The 19622-nt window shown below is 40.6% G+C and overlaps 2 protein-coding genes across 3 annotated transcripts in view; both read left to right on the top strand.

Moving 5' to 3' along the window:
- The first annotated feature begins 416 nt into the window (after nt 1–416).
- sall4 (spalt-like transcription factor 4) lies at nt 417–5897 on the top strand. 2 transcript variants are annotated; one of them, XM_085344641.1, is made up of 4 exons: nt 417–483; nt 2525–4957; nt 5042–5346; nt 5460–5897. In XM_085344641.1, the coding sequence occupies exons 1-4, from the start codon at nt 417–419 to the stop codon at nt 5895–5897; spliced, it is 3243 nt and encodes a 1080-aa protein (XP_085200767.1). The 2 variants fall into 2 exon arrangements, with proteins under 2 accessions (XP_085200767.1, XP_085200765.1); XM_085344639.1 differs by having other exon boundaries at nt 5039–5346.
- Nucleotides 5898–9957: 4060 nt separating this feature from the next.
- atp9a (ATPase phospholipid transporting 9A) overlaps nt 9958–19622 on the top strand; it is a 33738-nt gene continuing 24073 nt past the window's right edge. Inside the window, exons 1-7 of the mRNA XM_085343772.1 lie at nt 9958–10061; nt 12408–12552; nt 15837–15950; nt 16148–16256; nt 17275–17333; nt 18250–18301; nt 19288–19382. Of these exons, the coding sequence (XP_085199898.1) occupies nt 9994–10061; nt 12408–12552; nt 15837–15950; nt 16148–16256; nt 17275–17333; nt 18250–18301; nt 19288–19382 (642 nt within the window). The 5' untranslated portion in view covers nt 9958–9993. The remainder of the gene's footprint in view (nt 10062–12407; nt 12553–15836; nt 15951–16147; nt 16257–17274; nt 17334–18249; nt 18302–19287; nt 19383–19622) is intronic.

The raw sequence follows: 19622 nt of genomic DNA, 5'->3' as shown, positions 1-19622 counted from the left end.
AAATTTCGCTGCTTTGAGTTTAAAGTCAAAGAAACAATATTTGGCTGAACTCTCGGTCGCCTTTGTCTTTCTGTGGCAGGCAAAATATAGTTTTCCTGAACAAGGAAAAGTACTATAAGTTGGGTGTTATTAACCCTGCCTCCATCCAGAGCGCCATCCACTAGCATGGCTCCTCCCGCCCCCTTCTGGCACTCTGCTCCGCTCATCAATAGGGAGCGCATTTAAATAATGTGTGAGCGCTTGGATCAGAGCCAATCAGCTGTCAGGGGACCGTGATAAATCGCAATGCATTATTGATAATAATAATTACGTTGACATGCGCATTTCTACTTCAGGGGTTAATTTTCCGAGCCGAAGAATCTGTTGAAGAAGGGGAGGAAATTTGTCTGTAACTCTTTGCTCCTGATGGTCGCACCATGTCGCGGCGCAAGCAAGCCAAACCGCAGCACATCAACTCCGACGAGCCCGGATCGATGGAAAATGGTAAGTTTACGCAAAAAGATGAGCTTGTTGGCAAGAAAAGTTAACATGTAGGAATGACACAGTATCGACATTTTATTTAAAAGTGTGGAGAGGGGCTGCTTTTACATTGTCCTCCTCGCACTTTGACCTGTTGCTGTCCCTCTCAACTGACCGGGGCTAAAACTTCGGTCGAGAAGCGACACATTTAGAAATCAGGTGCTCCACGAGGGGCTCTTTTAAATTGAAACATTGTAAGCTTTCTGTCTCTCTCTTTTTTGGTAAAAGCCGAAAAGCATCGTTTATTCTTGGCTCTGTTTTGTCTTGTTTCGTTGTTTATATTGACGGTTTGATTCTAATGAATGAATTGAGGTTGTTTCGCGGACTAAATTAAAGACGGTAAAGTACTTTGAACTTTTTGTTGATTCATTGAAGGGCACGTTGCTACATTTTGGATTGTTTACGCTTTTTACATTTAGAATAATTACCTAATTTGGTCAGGATGCCTGTCGTGTAACTTTATTTCATTCACGTATTGCGAGCTGGTTTTACTGTTAAATTTGAATCGGCTTTTTTAGATTTTGCGCAGTACCTTTGACTCTTTGTGCCGGATTCCCATAGGTATCGTTACAGTTTATTCTGCTGTAATTATAATTATCCGTACTTTCTGCCCCTTGTAATTAATAATTGTGTAATCTGGCGAGAGTTTATTTGCAAATCTGCGCCTCAGTTGGAAGTTTCAGACAAAGGTACCCAAAACTGTATGAAATATGACTCTGTAGTAAGCCGACCTAAAGGCAATAAATCCCCCAGTTTAATGCATGACTGTTTCCTTTCGTACATATGTGGAGAGGTGGGGGATGGAGCAGTGGCCTTTTTGTGGAGACTGGGTGGGGGTGCGTTTTGGTGTTGCCATAAGCAAACTTCAGCGCCGCTGTAGCCCTCATAATTAGAAAACTTGGGATGACAAGTTTTCCTTTTTTTCATGAACTGTAGAGCATAAAATGCCAAAAGGTTATGCATGAATCTTATTCAGCCCGCATAAGCTGAACGGTTATCTCTGACCTCCTCATGTTGTCCACCAAAGGTGATCACAGGAGGCTCATGCGCCGTCAAGTGGCGAGCGAGTGTGCTGCGTCCTGTAGTTATCTAATGATGGATCCGCTCTGATAAGGACTTTTTTTTTTCTTTAGTTTTAAATGCTGCTAAGCTGCATCATGGGTGCTTTTCCAGTCGACGTTAACAGTGTTGCAGAGCCATAGTTAGCGCTTCCTCATGGATCAGAATGTAATGCTGTTTGCAAATTTTTCGTGACACCGCCTCAGTGCCGCCTGGTGAGCAATTAACAAGTCCAGCAGATTCCTTGGGCAAATGCAAACAGGTGGTCTACCCCCCATTCTTCCAGGCATTAGCATTTAACAATACACCCAGTTGTGAAATGGTCTCTGGTTAGCACACAAATTAAAATGCTCACTTGGAGCACTTATCAATCTTTCAAAAGACTGAAAAATGCTTGGGAAGTGTTTTAATAAATGTAAAGCTGTCTTGTGTTTGAGCCATTCTCATTTATACAATATAAAACCTGCAATTTAGAGAAATTGTTTCTGGGGTTAGTTTAGTGTAAGGTGTTTCCTTTTTTGTGTGTTTTTTGGTGGTGGGGGGGGGGGGTGTCTTTTTTTTTCTTTTTTTCTTTCAGAATCTAACTTGAGTGTAACTTGATACTCAATCTGTAGCTCTTTGTTTCTGTGGACATTGTTCTAGGTAGCCAAAGATAAATGATTGCCCTCTACAGGCCCTTTGGACAATAGAGCAATTCACAATTTTTACAGCCTGGTGCAGTTACCTAGAGAGAGTGGACAAAACGGGGGGGGGGACCCTTTTAGATGTGATGGTGTGAGCCAGTGAATAAGTACATTACACCAAATCAGCAAAATCTCAGATCTTGACAAATGAACAAAACATTGTAGCCTTTAATGTGTTACAGGAATTACATTATTTGATTTGACGAACATGGTTGTAATTGTATGAGAAGTATTAATGTAAATATTTTATTCTCTCGTTGAAGGGATTCATCAAGGTGATTCCGCTGAGGAGATTGGAAATGAAGTAAAGAGGTTCAGAATGGATGAAACCAGAGTGTGCACCAAGTGCTGTGCTGAATTCTTCGACGAAGAAGAATTTCTTGAACATGAGAAAAATTGCACAAAAAGTCAGCAAGTGGTCATCATGAAAGATGGAGACGGCAGTGACGAGCCTGAGAAATATTCACAGGGTTCTTCTGAAGGCCTTGCCAGTGATCACGAAGACGGCCACTCCAGCAATCATTCTCCATCGCGTGCCAACACAGACCAGCTGGAAAGATTGGAGGAGGAGTCCAGTGCAAATGCAGATGATTCCAGACACCAGGATCGGGGAGAGATGTCTGCTAGTCCTGTGATGACTTTCCAACCCTCCCCGAAAAGGCAAGATTCAAATGTTACTCTTGAAACCATGGCTGACACTAAAGTGGCTGTTTCCCAAATTCCTTCAAACACTTCTCAGACTTCACAGGATGCCATGCAGGCCATTCCAGTAATCCTGGAACAGCTAGTGTGCCTCCAGCAGCAACAGCTACAGCAAATCCAGCTCACCGAACAGATCAGAATCCAAATAGCCATGATGGTCCCACAGAGTCTCCAATCATCAGTAGAGTCAACAATGGATCCTCTGAGAGCCCTTGGTGCACATCTCTCTCAGCAACTGTCTGCTGCAGCAGCACTGATAGGAAAAAGAACCGGCAGTCAGAGCCTTTCCATGGAGAAACTAAAGCAAGGTAAACTACCTCTACCCACTGGCATGTCTCCTGCTCTGAATGCAGGAATGGGCTCGATGACATCAAACACAGACCTTTTAAAGGGTGCTCCAGATCTAGCCGGACGTTTACCAGTACTCATGCCACAGTCTTCAGGTGTTCTGGGTTTCCCTAGCGTGTTCAGTGGAGTCCAGGCAGGGATCGATGCCTCCAAAAAAGTGAAGCCCAAGATGCTGAACATCCCACCGGAATCAAAGAGTGGGGACCCACTATACAAGCACAAGTGCAAATACTGTGGAAAGACTTTTGGCAATGACAGTGCCCTCCAGATTCATTTGCGTTCTCACACCGGGGAGAGGCCTTTCAAGTGTAACATCTGCGGAAACCGTTTCACAACCAAGGGAAACCTCAAAGTGCATTTCCAGCGGCATAAAGACAAATATCCCAACATCAGCATGAATCCTCATCCTGTACCCGAGCACCTTGACAATATTCCGACCAGCAGTGGGATTCCCTTTGGTATGTCCGTACCCATGGATGAGTCAAACATAACCGAAATGAAGCCTGTGCTAAGTCACCCAGCGGCTGTTTTCAGCCCATCATCCATGCCAGGGTTTAAAACATTTGATGGCTTTGGGGGTGATCAATTTTCCCAGAGACCCTCGCCATCAACAAGTAATGGCTCCCCAAATGTTTCGTCTGTGTATGGCCAAGACGTGGGCCTGGAGCCCAACCAGAAAGATGCTAAAGAGATGCTTGGAGCATTGCACCACATGAATGGTAATTCTCTCTTAGGGGAGCAAAGCTCTGGAACAGCAAAACTTCAGCAGATGGTGGATGGACTGGAGAAGAAGACTGGTGATCCCAATGAGTGTGTGATCTGCCATAGGGTACTGAGTTGTCAGAGCTCACTCAAAATGCATTATCGCACACACACTGGCGAAAGGCCGTACAAGTGCAAAATCTGTGGCCGCGCATTCACCACAAAGGGTAATCTCAAGGCTCATTATGGTGTGCACAGGGCTAGCACTCCTCTTAAAATGCAACACTCATGCCCAATCTGCCAGAAAAAGTTCACAAATGCAGTGGTTCTACAGCAGCACATTCGCATGCACATGGGTGGGCAGATCCCCAACACCCCCATGCCAGAAAACCAGTTTGAACCAGCAGAAGCAATTGTGCCTTCTCTCCCAGAAGAGAAGTCTATCGACGCCAACGGATTTGAAGCCAGCATGGAAGATCAAGAGCCAGAGCTTAACAAGACAGCAAATGACTCCTCCAGTTCCCTGCCATCTGCCGCTGAGGAGCAACCACAGAAGCTTGCAGCCCCTGTAATGTCCAGCCTAGATGTTTTGAAGAATCTCTCCAATGCTCTTGCACTGAAACGACAAAATAGCACTACTTCAGAAAGTGAAGGAACATCCAAAGAATCCCCACCAGCTCAGAGAGAGCAGGAGTATCAAAACGGCCGTAGTCCCTCCATCTCAGACTCGGCTGCGTCTTTTCGCTCCTCTTCTCCAGTTAACAACTTTAATGGCAAATCTCCTCAGCCTGCTCTTGATGAATTTCCCCAGAGCGGGTCAAAACCAGAGTCAGGTGACGCTAAAGATGAGTCAAGTGGCGCACTTGACCTCACAGCTTCCAGCAGCTTCACCCCAAAAGCAATTAAGGAAGAGCCTGGCATGTCTTTTTCAAATGGAGACTATGGTAAGTTTACAAGTTGAGTGAAGTGTATTAGATGCTGTCATCTTGAATGTGTAGACCTAATCTTCAATCTTTCTGTATTAGTAGCTTCCAGTAACATGCCTTTCATGAGGATACCACCAACGTTGGCCAGTCTAGAGATGAAAGTTCCCCCAGAGAATCCTCTGGGCCCTCACGGGTTGTTCAGCTCCCATGTGCCTCAGGGAACAGCCATGCCCTCCTCAGTCTCCCCTGCACCACGACGATCAGCCAAACCACATGTGTGCCATGTCTGTGGCAAGAACTTCTCCTCTGCCAGTGCCCTGCAGATCCATGAGCGCACACATACAGGAGAGAAGCCTTTCGCCTGCCACATTTGTGGCAGGGCTTTCACAACGAAGGGAAATCTAAAGGTGAGTCATCACTTGTCTGAGAAATGGTTAAATTAGGCATTAGAGTTCATGTATATAGATGATGTACTGAAAAATAAGTGTTTTGGTTTTTGTTTTTTTGTTTTTTTTTTAAGGTTCATATTGGCACCCACATGTGGAACAACTCATCAAGGCGTGGCCAGCGTCTGTCTCTAGATAATCCCATGGCGTTGATTGCAATGACCCCAGATGCAAAGATGATGCCAGAAATGATGCAGGCCCCCAAAGAGCTGGTCGCTCCTCCGATGAACTTTGACCCATCTCTGTGGAACCAATATGCGACTGCTACCTTCAGTGGTGGCCTGACCATGAAGACCAACGAAATTTCTGTCATCCAGGGAGGTGGCATCCCACTCCCTGGGAGCCCTGCTGGTGGGCCCCTGATTGGCTCCACTGGAGGCCTCATGAAGATTGATGGATCCCACTCAGGCTTGCCTGCCACCATGGCTGAAATTGAGAAAAATGGCTCAGACAGTGTGCCAAAATCACAGTTTCCACATTTCATGGAAGAGGGCAAAATAGCAGTTAATTAGTTTCCTTTGTCTTTCTTTCTTTATCCATCAGGTAATAAACACATTCACTTTTGTGAATGTCTCTCTTCTTTATTGAGGTACAATCAATATTCTGAGAAATCCTTGTTGATTTGCTGTTAAATTGGTTAAAAATGTCCAATTAACTTTATTGCAGCTATTTTCCTCCTGATCTCAGTGATTCTTAAGTGTTATTACTAGTCAAATCTGTATAACTGCTAGGGATGCATCAATACAGCAGCTTATTTTTTTTCAAGGACATTGACAAAGAAGACTTGCTGATCTTTCGATTAATGTCTGTCTATTGTTGCATAAACTTTGATGGCATGATGAAGCGCTGAAAAACTTTATTAATTTAGTTATAAAAAGATTTCTCTGGTTCCCTGGTACAGAAAGGGAGGAGAATGACAATATCCCAAGCTCATGATTCCAGTTGGTGCATCCCTAAAAACTACTGTAGTTGTATTTTATTTCATGTAATTATATATGCGGGTATTTGTTTTCTTTTTTTTTTCCTTTTTTTTTTCCCCAGTGAGTTGTTTTGTTGTCTCTCCAGAAATTGAATGTATAACTTACTTGAAACTGCTTTAATTCAAGACTGTCTCCTTGATACTTTTGAAGGATTTTGACTTTAATAGGAAAATAACCTGAACGTGCCAGCCTGATGAGTCAGAAATAATGACGTATTTGACCACATGTGTCCATACTACTTCCCCCTCCTGTTGTGTGCCATAGGTTACATGATATTGTACATATTTGTAGTGGTAAATGTTATTAGCTTGTCTGTAATTGAAGAGGCGTTCTGATCAGATTAATGTAATGGGCAATGCAAAAATCTCTCAAAGTGCAACAGTTCAGTCATAGCTGAATTTTGGTTGCACTGGTGCCAGGATACAGTAGTTAATAACTTGTACCCTTTTCCAAGTGCCTAGTCTGATTTCATGGCACCATCTGGTTGTAACAAAGGTGCTGTTTGACTTGAGATATTGTGTTGTGACATGGCATGTATATCACATCTTTGTCAGCTTACTAAAATCATTTTTTACACCCACGTAGTCCACTTCTACAACTACGGAGTAAAATTTTGTTGGCTGAGCTCTGAAGGCTATCCCATGCTTAATGTTCTCATGCCTGCACTTTATTTAAGGTTTTAGTTTCATTTACATTGTATAGATACATTTACGTCACTGCTTAATTGTACTGGCTAAAAGGGGAAGAGGTCAAGCCAACATTTGTATGTGTATTTCCTTCCTGTAACAAACAGCTGTTTACGGTAATATACAACTTGTAGCATGATTAATTTATTTATATTACACAGTGCTTGAGTTTAGGGGTAAGTTCTACCTCTCTTAGATTTTAGTTGTCCCACATGCCCCTTACACTCAATGCAATGCTCTGTACGTTTCTGGGTACATTGTTTAGTTTAGTTTTTCCGATAATGCGATAAGATTTCTCACTCTCAACCTGCTGAGTTGAACAGTAATGAATGTATGTCTGACACTTTACACAACTCAGAATGGTCCAAGTGCTTTGTAGGTCCCTGCTGTACATTCCTTATTGATATGCATTTGCCAAGTTGTGCCTTTCTTTAGCAACCATGTCAGAAACTGCTTTCAAGTTGTCTCTACAGTTCAAGTAATGTTGAGCCAGTTTGATCCGTTTACAGTGTAAATATTTCTTCTTCTTTTTTTTTTCTTTCTTTTTTTTTTTTCCAAAGGTTTCCTTCACATAAATGTTTTCTGATTTTTGAAAAATAAAATCAGGGTGACTTTTTCAACATTCCTCCTGTCATTACTTCAAAGATCATCGAACTTTAGCGATGAAAATAAATAAATAAATACATTTTTAAAAAGCCTTAAGACTAGACAGCATTGTGCTAGCCAGACCTCTAGGCTAATATTTATGGCTACACAGGCTTGTTTGAATGTACATAAAATCCCTTATTTACATAAATTCACCCTTCAATAACTACTGGAAATTTTATTTTCTTTTTCTAAATTCTCATTTCCCAACAGGAGCTATTAATCCTTTGCCAGTTTGCATTCTCAACGAAAAACTATTTGCATCCCCAACTGAAGCATGGTATCCAATCGTCCATTTTTGGTAATCAGCACAGTGGCCTCTTCCTGAGGAATTTTGAAATGATCCATTAGTTTGCATAAGTCTCCCTATGGAATACAAAGTAGTTCCAGGCAAACAGAGTGAGCAGATATACAGAGAAACCTGTAATGCAAAAATACAGAATGGCAATCATAACCGTCAGATGTCTTTGAGAGTTGTTTGCATGTCAGCTCATTTTAATAGTACCTTTTATGCAATATCATTTTAGATTTTGTAAGGGCTAACAAAAAGATGGCTCTGTAGTGTTGTGGTTTACACATTCACCCTACCAAGCAAAAGCTCCCCAGTTTGAGGATACACAAATCCCTTTGGGGATGTGTCAGGAAGCACATCTAGTGTAAAAATCTGCCAAATCAAAACATGCAGAGCTACCTGCTGGGAAAAGCCTTGTGGTTAAGGAAGCAGCATTACAGACAACAAAAAGATACAAAGATAGTGCAATGTTTTATGCGTATATCTGAAACATGACGCACGATAGATGCTTTCATAGTGGCTGCCTTTTCGCATCATTTTTTCAATTGACTCTTTCTCTGTCACAGGCTGAGGTCAAAGTTGTGGGATGCAAATTTAATTGCTGTAGGTTAAACTCATTATACAAATTTTACAATTTGCTACAGTCGTTTAAGTTTACCCTTTTGTCCTTGCTCAAGCCTTTTTAAATAAGCACTTTACAGTCTTATGAGATCTCTTCTAATGTGCTCAAAAATGCCCCAATAGGCTGATGACTGGCCCATTTGACTGCATTACACTGGGGTGTGTTTTAATATTGGACGCCTGGATGGAAGGATGGATGGGTTCGATTCAGTTTTATTTACATAATGCCAAATCACAACAACAGATGCCTCGAGGTGGTTTTTATTGTAAGGTAAAGACCCTACAATAATACAGAGAAACGCTTTTGACAGGAAGAAACCTCTTAGAACCAGGCTCAGGGAAATGGCCTTCTGCCATAGATGGATGGATTGAGCGATATGTGTTAATCACATTACAGTCTATCAGATCACATCACTTTCTACTCAGATTGTTTGTGGGTATTTTGGAAAGATGCTGAAATTAGTGAAAAACAAATCATTACCACTCCTTTCTAGTCTTAAGAACCATGCTGAATAAGAATAGTGCTAGCAAATATGGGTCATAAAAACTGCACAAACCTGTGTTTGGAGAAAAGCCTTACTGTCACCCAAACCATACCCCAACTGTAAAGCACAGTGGAGAGAACAACATGGTTTGGGGCTGCTTTGCTGCAGGCTTTGCGGTCATCAGGTAGCATTGAAATTAAAACGATAACATTTTAATAAACATATAAACATTTATCAAGTAAAAGATATTGTACAGCTGAGTATCAGAGCAGCAGTCCTTGAGATGGTCCTATCAACATGTCAGAAAAATGACAGAAATAATGAAAAAGGAAAAAACAAGGGGTTGGAAGAGTTAATAATAAAGCCAATAATTTTTGATTAAAAAGAGAAGACTCCTCAGTCAAGACAGTCCAGAAATACTGTATGAAATTCAACAGCTTGTTTATTTTAATGTCAAATAAAATCTATGACACTTAATTCAGCTATTTAAACTTTTTAGTGCCAAATTTCACTTGATAACTGTTTGCTAAAATTTTTTTGTCTCTCTCGATTTTCTTTAAAATATATATATTTTTTACTGTATTTATTTCTAATGTAATGTGTCCTGGATTTCCTGTACTCCTCACTGTGTCTCGTTCGTTTTTGGTCTTTCCTGTGCCACCCCATTGAAAAAAAAAATACTATTACTAGTACTATACTATTAAAACTAAAACACCTTATTTGAAAAAATAATACAATAAGTAATTATTAATGACACGAGTGTGGTATAGTACTCCAGTGGAAGATTGGTTTGCTTGGTGTAGCACTGTCCCAGCTGTCACTCAGGGAAGCCTCCGCCCAGCAGCTCCACAGCCAAGCGGACTCCTTCCAGCTTCCACCCGCGACAAGGGGCTGCAGGAATGACCGACAATATCCCTCTACAACCCGTGAGGCGACCGAAAAGACACGACAGTAAACACAGAAATGGGTAAGGGCGTTATACAGCTCGGTATTATCACTGTGAAGCCATTTGTTTACGTGCTTCGCTCGTCGCATCTCCTGCTGTCACTGTAGCGGTTAAAAGTGTTTACAGGAGCGCGTCGACATTGTCTCAGAAACCAGCTAAGCAGCTTTCTGGGTAAAATATATCAGTACGGAGGGAAACATAAGGACGAGCAGCCCGTAGATGTACTAATAAATATGATGTAGCTATTCATTGTAGCTTTGAAACGGCTAATGTTAGCCGGACACATCCTTGTTCCGGGGTTGCAGTAGCAAGTGCATATTAACGCCCATTGTCAATATTTGCTCGCCTGACATTAAGTTCAGGCTGTCTGCCCTGATTTAAATACATTCTGCCCCTAATTTTTACATACGGACGAAGTGATCCTCTGTAGTGTTATTTGACCACCACAAAAAGGGGCAGGCCTAAGAAATAATGATGGAGAAAGTGGAGAGACACAGTGCTGAAATGCTTCCAGCAGACTGATCAGGCTGCCATGGTGATGTCACCTCCTGTTATAAAGACCCAAGATCCTCGAACGAGCTATGATGTTGCAGAAATAAAGGCCTGCATATATACAAGGATGATGGGTGTATGATTTCTAGCTGGCAGTGTGATATATAGTGACCATTAGTGCAGCCAGTGCACTTTCTTTGCCTCCTACAGAGTGAGGCATGCCAAGGCGAGGGTTTATTTGTATAGCACACTTGAATAAGACATTTGAGGGCCTTGCATAAGTCTTTAATGATATCAAAGAAACACGTATACGTTGGATTTGGTGTAATAAAGTAAAATGATTGAGGTTTTAGTTTCATTTGCTTTCTGTCTAACATTCACACACATTCCAGTGGATGCCCAAAACATTATACCTATCAGCTTCTCGTTGTTTATGAGCTCTGTGTTTTTGAGATTATGTTACATAAAGAGATTTTGTTGTTTTCCATTAACTAAATAATCTAGAGCCTTTAAGCAAAGGTGGATCATGACTTTCTTTGTAAAGCTCCTTAGTAATTTTTTAATTAAAGATATCAACAAACTAGTCGGTGCTGTGTCTCAGGAGGTCGAGTGGGTCTTTATAAAAACACTGATGGAGTGGGAGAGCTCTGTATAAATCACTTACACATTTAATTTGTATTAAAAATTCGGGATTGGGCGGATTGTTTGTTTCCCCCATTTGTGAAAAAAGGTTAAAAAATAATATGAGAAAAAATAATTAATATAAGTCTTTCATCTCTCCATCACGCTATCTTTGAACTTTGTTCCGGCACATAGTTCATCCAGCACAACGGATAAACATGGCAGCCGACATCAGGAAAGGTCATCTCATTGCTGATAACAGTCCACATTTAGGTGTCCCATTTATTAGTGAATAAACAGCCACTCTAACGGTTGATGTAAATATAGAATTATACAGAAAGACTAAAAAGCATTAGAAAAATAATCAGTTGATATACAGTACTAACCTGTATTTTGATAACACGTACATGTAACACTCATTAACATAAGGGAGAACATTTTGAATATGTCAGCTTGGGTGTTTTAGCTACTTTTCACAGGTTAGCATAATGACTGCTCATTATATATGCCTGATACTACTCTAAACAGTTAATTAGGAAACACAGTATTGCATAACAAATACAATTTAAATTGTCTGGATGGGTGGGTTTGAATTGCCATTGCACCAAAGTCAGATTAATGGCCTGTGTTATGCTTTCCATGTTTATTCTTTCTATGTCTGCAAGTATGAGGGGGTCTACTTGGTTCCAAGTGACGTAAATATTATCACTGCAGGGTTGTTGAATTATTGCTACGGTGCTATGATGTTTTTCTTTTAATTTGTCAGGCCTGGCAGACAGGATATTGTTGGCATCTAAGACTTGAGTCATCTGCCATAAAAGTCAAATATGTTGTTTACAGTTAGGTTCAATTATTAATCGCAAAGCCACTGAGCTGTTCGTTGGATTTTACGAAATGCTTTGTTTTCTTAGTCTGAAGGGAGTGACCAGCTTTTCCAAGATAAAGTTAATATTTATTTTTCACGGCATGATCTTTCCAGACACCTTTGGTCATGGGTCTGTAGCTCAGTGCAGTGTGCGCTGTGGGATTTGGCTACAATAAGCAACACATTAACAAGAAGATGTGAGAGGAAATTCATTAGGGTTACCTCAATGCAGCTCTCTCAGGGTGTGGAGAGTGAATTCAAATACTTCCCAAATATTAATTGTCTTTTCGTCACATAATAGTCTTTGTCTTTGCATCCTTACTACAGAATCAAACACTGGAATTAAATGTGAAGTGTTACTTGTGTCTTCCATCTCCTCCTCCTCTCAGGTGCTGCCCGTGGTCGAGATGCTGTGGCATGGGTGACTTCCGTCCCCGCACCGTGTGGCTCGGCCACCCAGAAAAAAGGGAGCAGAGGTACCCCAGGAATGTCATTAACAACCAGAAGTACAACTTCTTCACCTTCCTGCCTGGGGTTAGTGCCAGTCAAAGGTCACCGCTTCACCTGCCCTTTGTTTAACCCCCCGAAGCCGTCATCCAGCTCTTTCCTCCTGGTCATGATTCACTGTCTGTTTGATCGGCACATTTTCAGAGCATCATAGGATATGTCTGTCTTAATTGATATTTTTTAAATCCTCCCTGTTGGTTGCTTGTAATGTAAGTATGCAAGGCATTGATGCTCATTTCAAATTATCCTGCTTCAGAGTATCAGGTTTGGTTTAGTTTGGCCTGCAGCTAGTAGTTATTTTTAGCATTGGTTGAAAAATGACAGTATTAATAAAAACACTAAATAGAGTAGGGTGTAATCTGGGTTCATCCACCATAACCAACTGTGAGTATTTAATGTCATGTTTTGTTAATCAACCAAAAGTCACTTTTACAGGAGTAAGCAATAAAAAAAAGCAGAAAATAGTGAAGTGTTTGTTTTATAAAAACAGCTGACTATAAAGAAAGTGACCGAGTGATGCATCTCCAGATAAGATCAGGTCCTTATGAATGACAAGTGCTTTTTTGGTTCTTTAGTTTCCTATAAGAGTACTGTAGTCTGTCTTTATGCTTACACTAAACCTAACCCAAAACATTGGATGATACATGTGAGGATATGAGAGATGCACTGTTTGTGCGGTCTTAGCCCTGATATGCAGGACGGGCTTGGTTTGTGAATTCAATATTAATTACTTTATTCCGATTGCATCTAAGTAGTATAAAGAGATAATTTGCCATTTTTAAACAGTACAATGTTGCATATTCGAATGAATGAGAGATGCATCATAGTTTCAGCTACCAGCTGACCAGCGCCTGTACAGCGCCAGGTCTTATACAAGCACTTTCTTGATATTGCGTGACAGATGTGACTTTGGTTGGATATTGGATGGAAGGCAGTTACCGAGCTATGTGCCTTTGATTTTTGTATTTTCCCTAACTTATTTACATATGCATTTGTTTTCCAGGCATTCAGTTGTCTTAAGATCTTATTTTTGCTTATGGAGTCAGACGTTGAAAGTAGCTCAGATTTGTTTGTAAAGCAAAAGACAAGAGCAAAGCCTTTTTGCATTGCAAATCAAGATGCTTTTTATTTACTTTGGTTCATGTGAAGAACTTCTTTTCTCTAGATCATATTTAAAACATATTTGTTGCTCATGTGCTTTCCTCTTGGAGGAAAAGTTTTTCTGGTAGTAATCTCACACGCTGATGGTAATGAAACTGAGCAAAGCTGTAGTGTGTGTGTTGAATTTTAGACTGACGCTGGCAGATGAAAAGTAGCCATATGTGTTTGCACATTGCTCCATATCTGTTGGTTCATGAAAAGATTTGTACGCCTAACTGAAAAGTGTACTTCTTTAGTAAGGGTGCGTGAGATGCTTATATGAGCTGTGAAATTATACACCTATAGATGCTGCCAGATTTGCTGCAATGCTACGTCTGTGGTTGGTTTTTTCGGATATTGTGTGTAAATGTGGACAATGTTGCAGTTAATTGGAGTGATTTTAGTTCTAGATTAACATCTTTTAACTTTGATTTTTAATTCACTCAAAAGGATACGATTGCAGTGTCAGATCATTTTCATTCTTTATTAATTTAGCGTGTTAACATATTGCCAGTTAAACTGCTATTTTTGCCACTTTCAACTCTGTGTCGTTGCATTTTCTAAAAGGCAAGCCTTTAGCTGTCTCTACTGCATCTCCAGGCTGTTCTAGACATTCTCGGACACAGGTATTTGTTTGTGTAATTACACAAACGGTCAGACATTCAATGCTTTTTAACCTGCCAGCTATGTGGAAAAGATCCAGGTGATGTCTGACTGTCCCAATTTATGGCAAAGGAAGACTACTGAAGATAATAGGCCAGCAAACTCACAGCTAGTGGTCTTCCTATGCGCTGGTATACTCAGATTGCATCGTCATCTCAACCAAGAGAGCATTTCCGTTAGAGAGAACAATGTCTTGCTGGGTGCTGCATGTCAGTAATAGTGAAAGATGAATCCAGCGTCCGTGACGTCACCTAATTGGTGGCGAGTCCACATTTTGAGGCCTTATTTTTAGTGTTTTGGATGCGCCCATTGTCGTTTTCTAAGGCTAAAAATCATCATGTTTGCAAGAGAGGGTGGAGTGCTAAGTGCTGCATTTGTAAACTGGATGAGTAAAAAGTACTGATGCAGATACCTGATGATTTATAAAAGTAGAAGACCGATAAAATACAAGGGTATCGCTCAACAAAGCTGAATCACAAACTTACTGGATAAGCTGTATGACAAAGCAGCTCATAGTGTTTGCCAGAAAATCCTGTTAAAAGTAGAAGTGAGGTTCTGCTCAGTGAATTAACTGAGATGAGGCCAAGGAGACAGCAATCAGCTATAGCTGCTTGTGTGGGCACACTTGACAATCAAAGACTCCACAGCTGGGATTTTAAGACTTAGCAGCATCCAATATGGATGTGTTATTAAAAGATTCATGCAGCACACATTTGTTATGGAGGAAAAGCTACTGGTTGAGACCATAACCAGTTTTTGTTCAAGCTTGTAAACGTACTTTGTAATGTAATTTTTAAGATGGGAAATGACTCGCTTTTGTAGCCAGCCTCAAGTGGTCATTAGAGGAACTGCAGTGAAAACAGATTTGTTTTAAATAACATATTATACTTGTTACACAAAACTAAAGATAACGGAAAGAAACTACAAAAAAAATCCTTCAGGCATACTCAAAGGCATTTTCATTGATGATCAGATGACAAATAAATTCTCTATTAAGTCACATACTGTCAAGCAGGAAAGTAGACTTTTGAGGGGGAAGGTTGTGACATTGGTGTATGGTTGAGGCAGTGAGTGAGCATTTTCCTGTTTTGTTTTGTTTTCTGGGAAATGGCAGCACATGTTATTTTTGGGTAAATTAAACCCTATTTAATATGAAAGCTGCTTTTATCTACTCCCTTATTCACAAGAGGTCCTCATATCTGAGCAGCATTTTAGCAGATTTTTACACTAGATGCCCTTCCTAACGCAGCCCCCGGGGGATTTGTGCCTCCTCTCGGGATCCAACTAGGGATTTTTTGCTTGCTAGGCAAATGTGTACTACACCATGAAGCTCCTAAACCCTACTTAAAATAATACTTGGAATTCTGTTTGTCACAGTCCTGGTTATTATTCTTTGTGGGAAAGCCAGAAACTGAAAATCGTGTATATTCAACAACAGCCTCCATATGCACATTGCTTTGCGAAACTGTGAATATTTCACTCTTGATCCTTTGCCTTTTTGTTCTCAGGTGCTGTTCAATCAGTTCAAGTACTTCTTCAACTTGTACTTTTTGCTTTTGGCCTGCTCTCAATTTGTCGAGGAGTTACGCTTAGGTGCTCTCTACACCTACTGGGTCCCTCTGGTATGTGGCATTTCACTTACTGTTAATCATTAAGGTCAATCAGCTTCATTTTCCATTATTTGTGTTCCTCTTCAATGCTTTTTTAAAATGTACTTTTGCTGAAAATTAAGGTTTAGCTATTTCTTTTCACTTCCACGGTTGCAGCACTCACATAAACTTTATTAGTTACTTTTTCACTGTGACTTGTCACTCTCCAGGGTCTTGTTTTGATCATTACCATCATGCGAGAGGCAATTGAAGAAATTAGGTGCTACCTTCGAGACAAAGAAGTGAACTCTCAGATTTACAGCAAGCTTTCAACAAGAGGTAAGAACTGAAAGCAGGTTTTACCTGCGTCGATTTCTGTGTTGCATTTTTGTTTTCTTAGCAAACATGTCTATTAACTGTAGGAGGTTGGTCCTGTTAAAACTTATTGGGGCTGGGGGAAATGGTGGGTAATTCAAAGCAGAGATGTAAAAGTGTACATAAGAGGCCTTGGTATAAAGTGCTACCAGCAATAAAAAGCATGGGACCTCTTGTGGTTTCCATCACTTTGCCTCTTTGATGTGGCAGCTTGTTTTACCCATAAACACAATGACTGGTTGCCTCCATGGTGGCAGCCCCTCTGCATATTTTGTGGTTTATAGAAACTTTATGGTGTCAGAACTCGGTGTACTGGTTGCAGTTATTTTGTCTAAGTTCCTTTAAATTGTATGTTTATGAATACACGTGCATGAGATATTGCCATATGATCAGTCAAAACCATCTAGAACATTTCATCACTTAATGCTTTTCTGCTAAAAGCTGTGGTGTGAAGTGTTACCGAATAGGTCTTTTTTGTGTTAGCGTGTAAAATGTAAAATGCATTTGTAGAGTAAAGTTCCATGAACCCGAATGCATAGCGATATTAATGTGCTTTAATGTCTTACATATGCAAAGCTCAGAGGTCACGGCAGAGTTCAAGGGTCAGTGATCTCTTCCAAACAATTTTGCCGTTCATTCCAAGTGGAATGAAAGAAAAGGCTCAACTCCCCCAGCATTCTTTCAAATCTTCATGGAGACTTACTTTCCCAGATTCACTCAGGTGACTAGTGAGCCATGCAATTCGCCCAGAGGTCTGGGTTTTGTGAAGACATATTTGCTGAAAAAATACCACATTCTCTCACTAGCTTATAATTAGGGAAACTTTTAAGACAAAAATCTAAATGTTGGGTGGTCTAGATTCCATTTAAATTCTTAACTACATGACTCACGTAAAAGTTTCAAATAGCTTTGTGTATGTGAGACTTTAATCAACATTCAAACTTGCCAAACACTTAACTTTATGTTTTCTTCTGTATTTCAGGCACTGTGAAGGTTAAAAGCAGCAGCATTCAAGTTGGTGATCTAATAATTGTGGAAAAGGTTTGTTGAAGTTTTTTTTTTCATCCACATCTGTGAATAGTTTTGCTTTTTAGACCTGTCAAGTTACCGTTTATATGACAGCTAGTAATGAGGGGGTTGTTAATCTTCTGTGCTCCGCTGGTGACTGAGGTGAAAAGAGTTAGTAAAGATTTTGTAATCTTGTGATCAATGCTGAGTGTCGGCCTGTCAGACTCGATGCGCGCGTGGCATATGTGAACATGAAATGCCTTTTAATTAGATCTGAAATACAAATTCAATTAAGCGCTTTAGTTTTATCTCGAGATTTCATTTATAGTTTCTAGTTCGATATCTGTGTGAGTTTTGGATCTGCTGTGTTGCTCCCCTCGCGGACAGACTGGAGTCCCTGAGGTCTTTGTACATGAAATGTGAGAAGCGCGTTCTGTCTTCAGTTTCCAGCGGAGGGCTTCTCTCTGAATCACTCATTAAGTGCAGTTGAGGGAAAGGTCACACATGTTGTCCTACACATTTTGCTAATATGACCGAGTGATTCCGAGTCATCTGGGTTACAATTCACTAAGTCATCGGTGGAGGTGATGGCAAAAGTTTTCAAATAAATCTCACTTTGAAAAGCCATGCGACTTGCTTTGTTAAACTGCTATTAATCACGTGAACTAAATCTAAACAGTTAGATTTTGCCAAAGCGGTCATGTGAATTTAATGTGTAATATCTTGAGTGAAATGGCCGGGTCAGGCTGAGTATAAAAGCTGGCTTGGGTCCTTTTAGGGCCATGACAGAATGATTTGCTGAGGGGCTTAATATTTTTGACTGACTGACTGTTGGTAATGTGGCACATGAAGTGAAAAAAAGTCACAAGAGCATAAGGAGGTAGAAGGAAAGTATAGAATCAGGATGTAAGGTTCACGCCATTTTTTTTCTTTCTGCCTTTCTTTGTAGAACCAGCGTGTTCCTGCTGACATGATCTTTCTAAGGACCTCTGAAAGAAATGGTAAACATCTGCCGGTCATTCATCCATATATCCACAACAGGCCGGCTGGGGAAATGAGTTGTTTAAAAAGGCGCTGAGGTGCAGGGATTAGCCCTGAGCTGCGACAGGAAGTCCTACATTGTATAAATCGGAACCGTGACCACTACTAAGTTATCACTCAAAGTTATTGTGGCGAGTTGCCACGGCCACATAGACAAAACATTGTTTGATTTTCATCTTTGTCTCTGACTAATTTTGTCTTTCAAATGAGAAGATAATGAAAAGGAAAATCAAGGGACACAAAAAAAAATCAAATGCAAAGAACAAAAAGAAGACAAGAGGGGAAGATCCCTCATCTGAATAATCAAATATGGATTAGTGTATCATTTGTGGGAGATGACACCAAACATTGACTAAGGCGGTTTAAATTGAAATGCACAGGCTGCTGCTGTTTTATTTATAGCCTAGAAATCCAAATGTGACTAAGAAAGAAACGCTACATGCTTGTTGTTGTTGCGTCTTCCTGTTGGGGGAAGAAAAACATCAACTTTGTTTTACTGGAAATAGTGCTCGGTTATCTCCCATTCCATGTGGAGGCCATTAGGTCAATTATGAAGGGCCTAGGATAGGATTTAGAGTTTTGGGCAGGATGACTCATGCTGGCCAGTGGGGGGGAAGGGGTCTGGTAGACGCTTCCACTTCTACCCCAACAGCAATAAACTGCTCAATCCTGTTCCCAGTAGTCAGTGTTCATCTGTGACCCCATGTTAAAATAAATTCACACATAACATTAACTTAAAAAATTGATGTTTATTAGAAAAGATGAGAATATGATGAACTCGCAGTCTAGCCTTCAGTATGGTTGATAATCTGCTGTAGGCAGTGAAGTGATCAATAATGGAGCTTATGAGTTTCCTTCTTTGAAATAAAAACCTTTCTGTTGTTGCCCCCTAGAGGTGACTGTTTTCATATGGCGTCAGTAGCAGCTCTTGTCCTCTCTTTTCCAGGCTCCTGTTTCCTGCGGACTGACCAGCTTGATGGAGAGACGGACTGGAAACTACGCCTCCCAGTGGCCTGCACGCAGAGACTACCAACTGCTGGCGTGAGTTGTAAACTGTAGATGGAGGCTGGCAGTAACGATTCGACTGGAAACTGAATGTTTGCCCTGTTGTTGTTTCTCTTTTTCTTTTTTTTTATAACAACTAATAAATACAAGAGTAATTTGAACTGAGAGAAACAAGTCTTTTATTTAGCCACTACATGCTAAGTTAAGTATGCAATCTAAACATTAAATTCATTAATAATTGTTGCATGTACAATGTTCTGCACCATGTAGGACTTG

The sequence above is a fragment of the Diplotaxodon limnothrissa genome, linkage group LG20 (genome assembly GCF_057381915.1).
Source record: "Diplotaxodon limnothrissa isolate DT_005_m linkage group LG20, D_limnothrissa_male_GT1.1, whole genome shotgun sequence".
Classification (NCBI taxonomy): Eukaryota; Metazoa; Chordata; class Actinopteri; order Cichliformes; family Cichlidae; genus Diplotaxodon; species Diplotaxodon limnothrissa.
The sequence above is the reverse complement of the archived record's forward strand: the minus strand, read 5'-3'. Positions and strand labels throughout refer to the sequence as shown.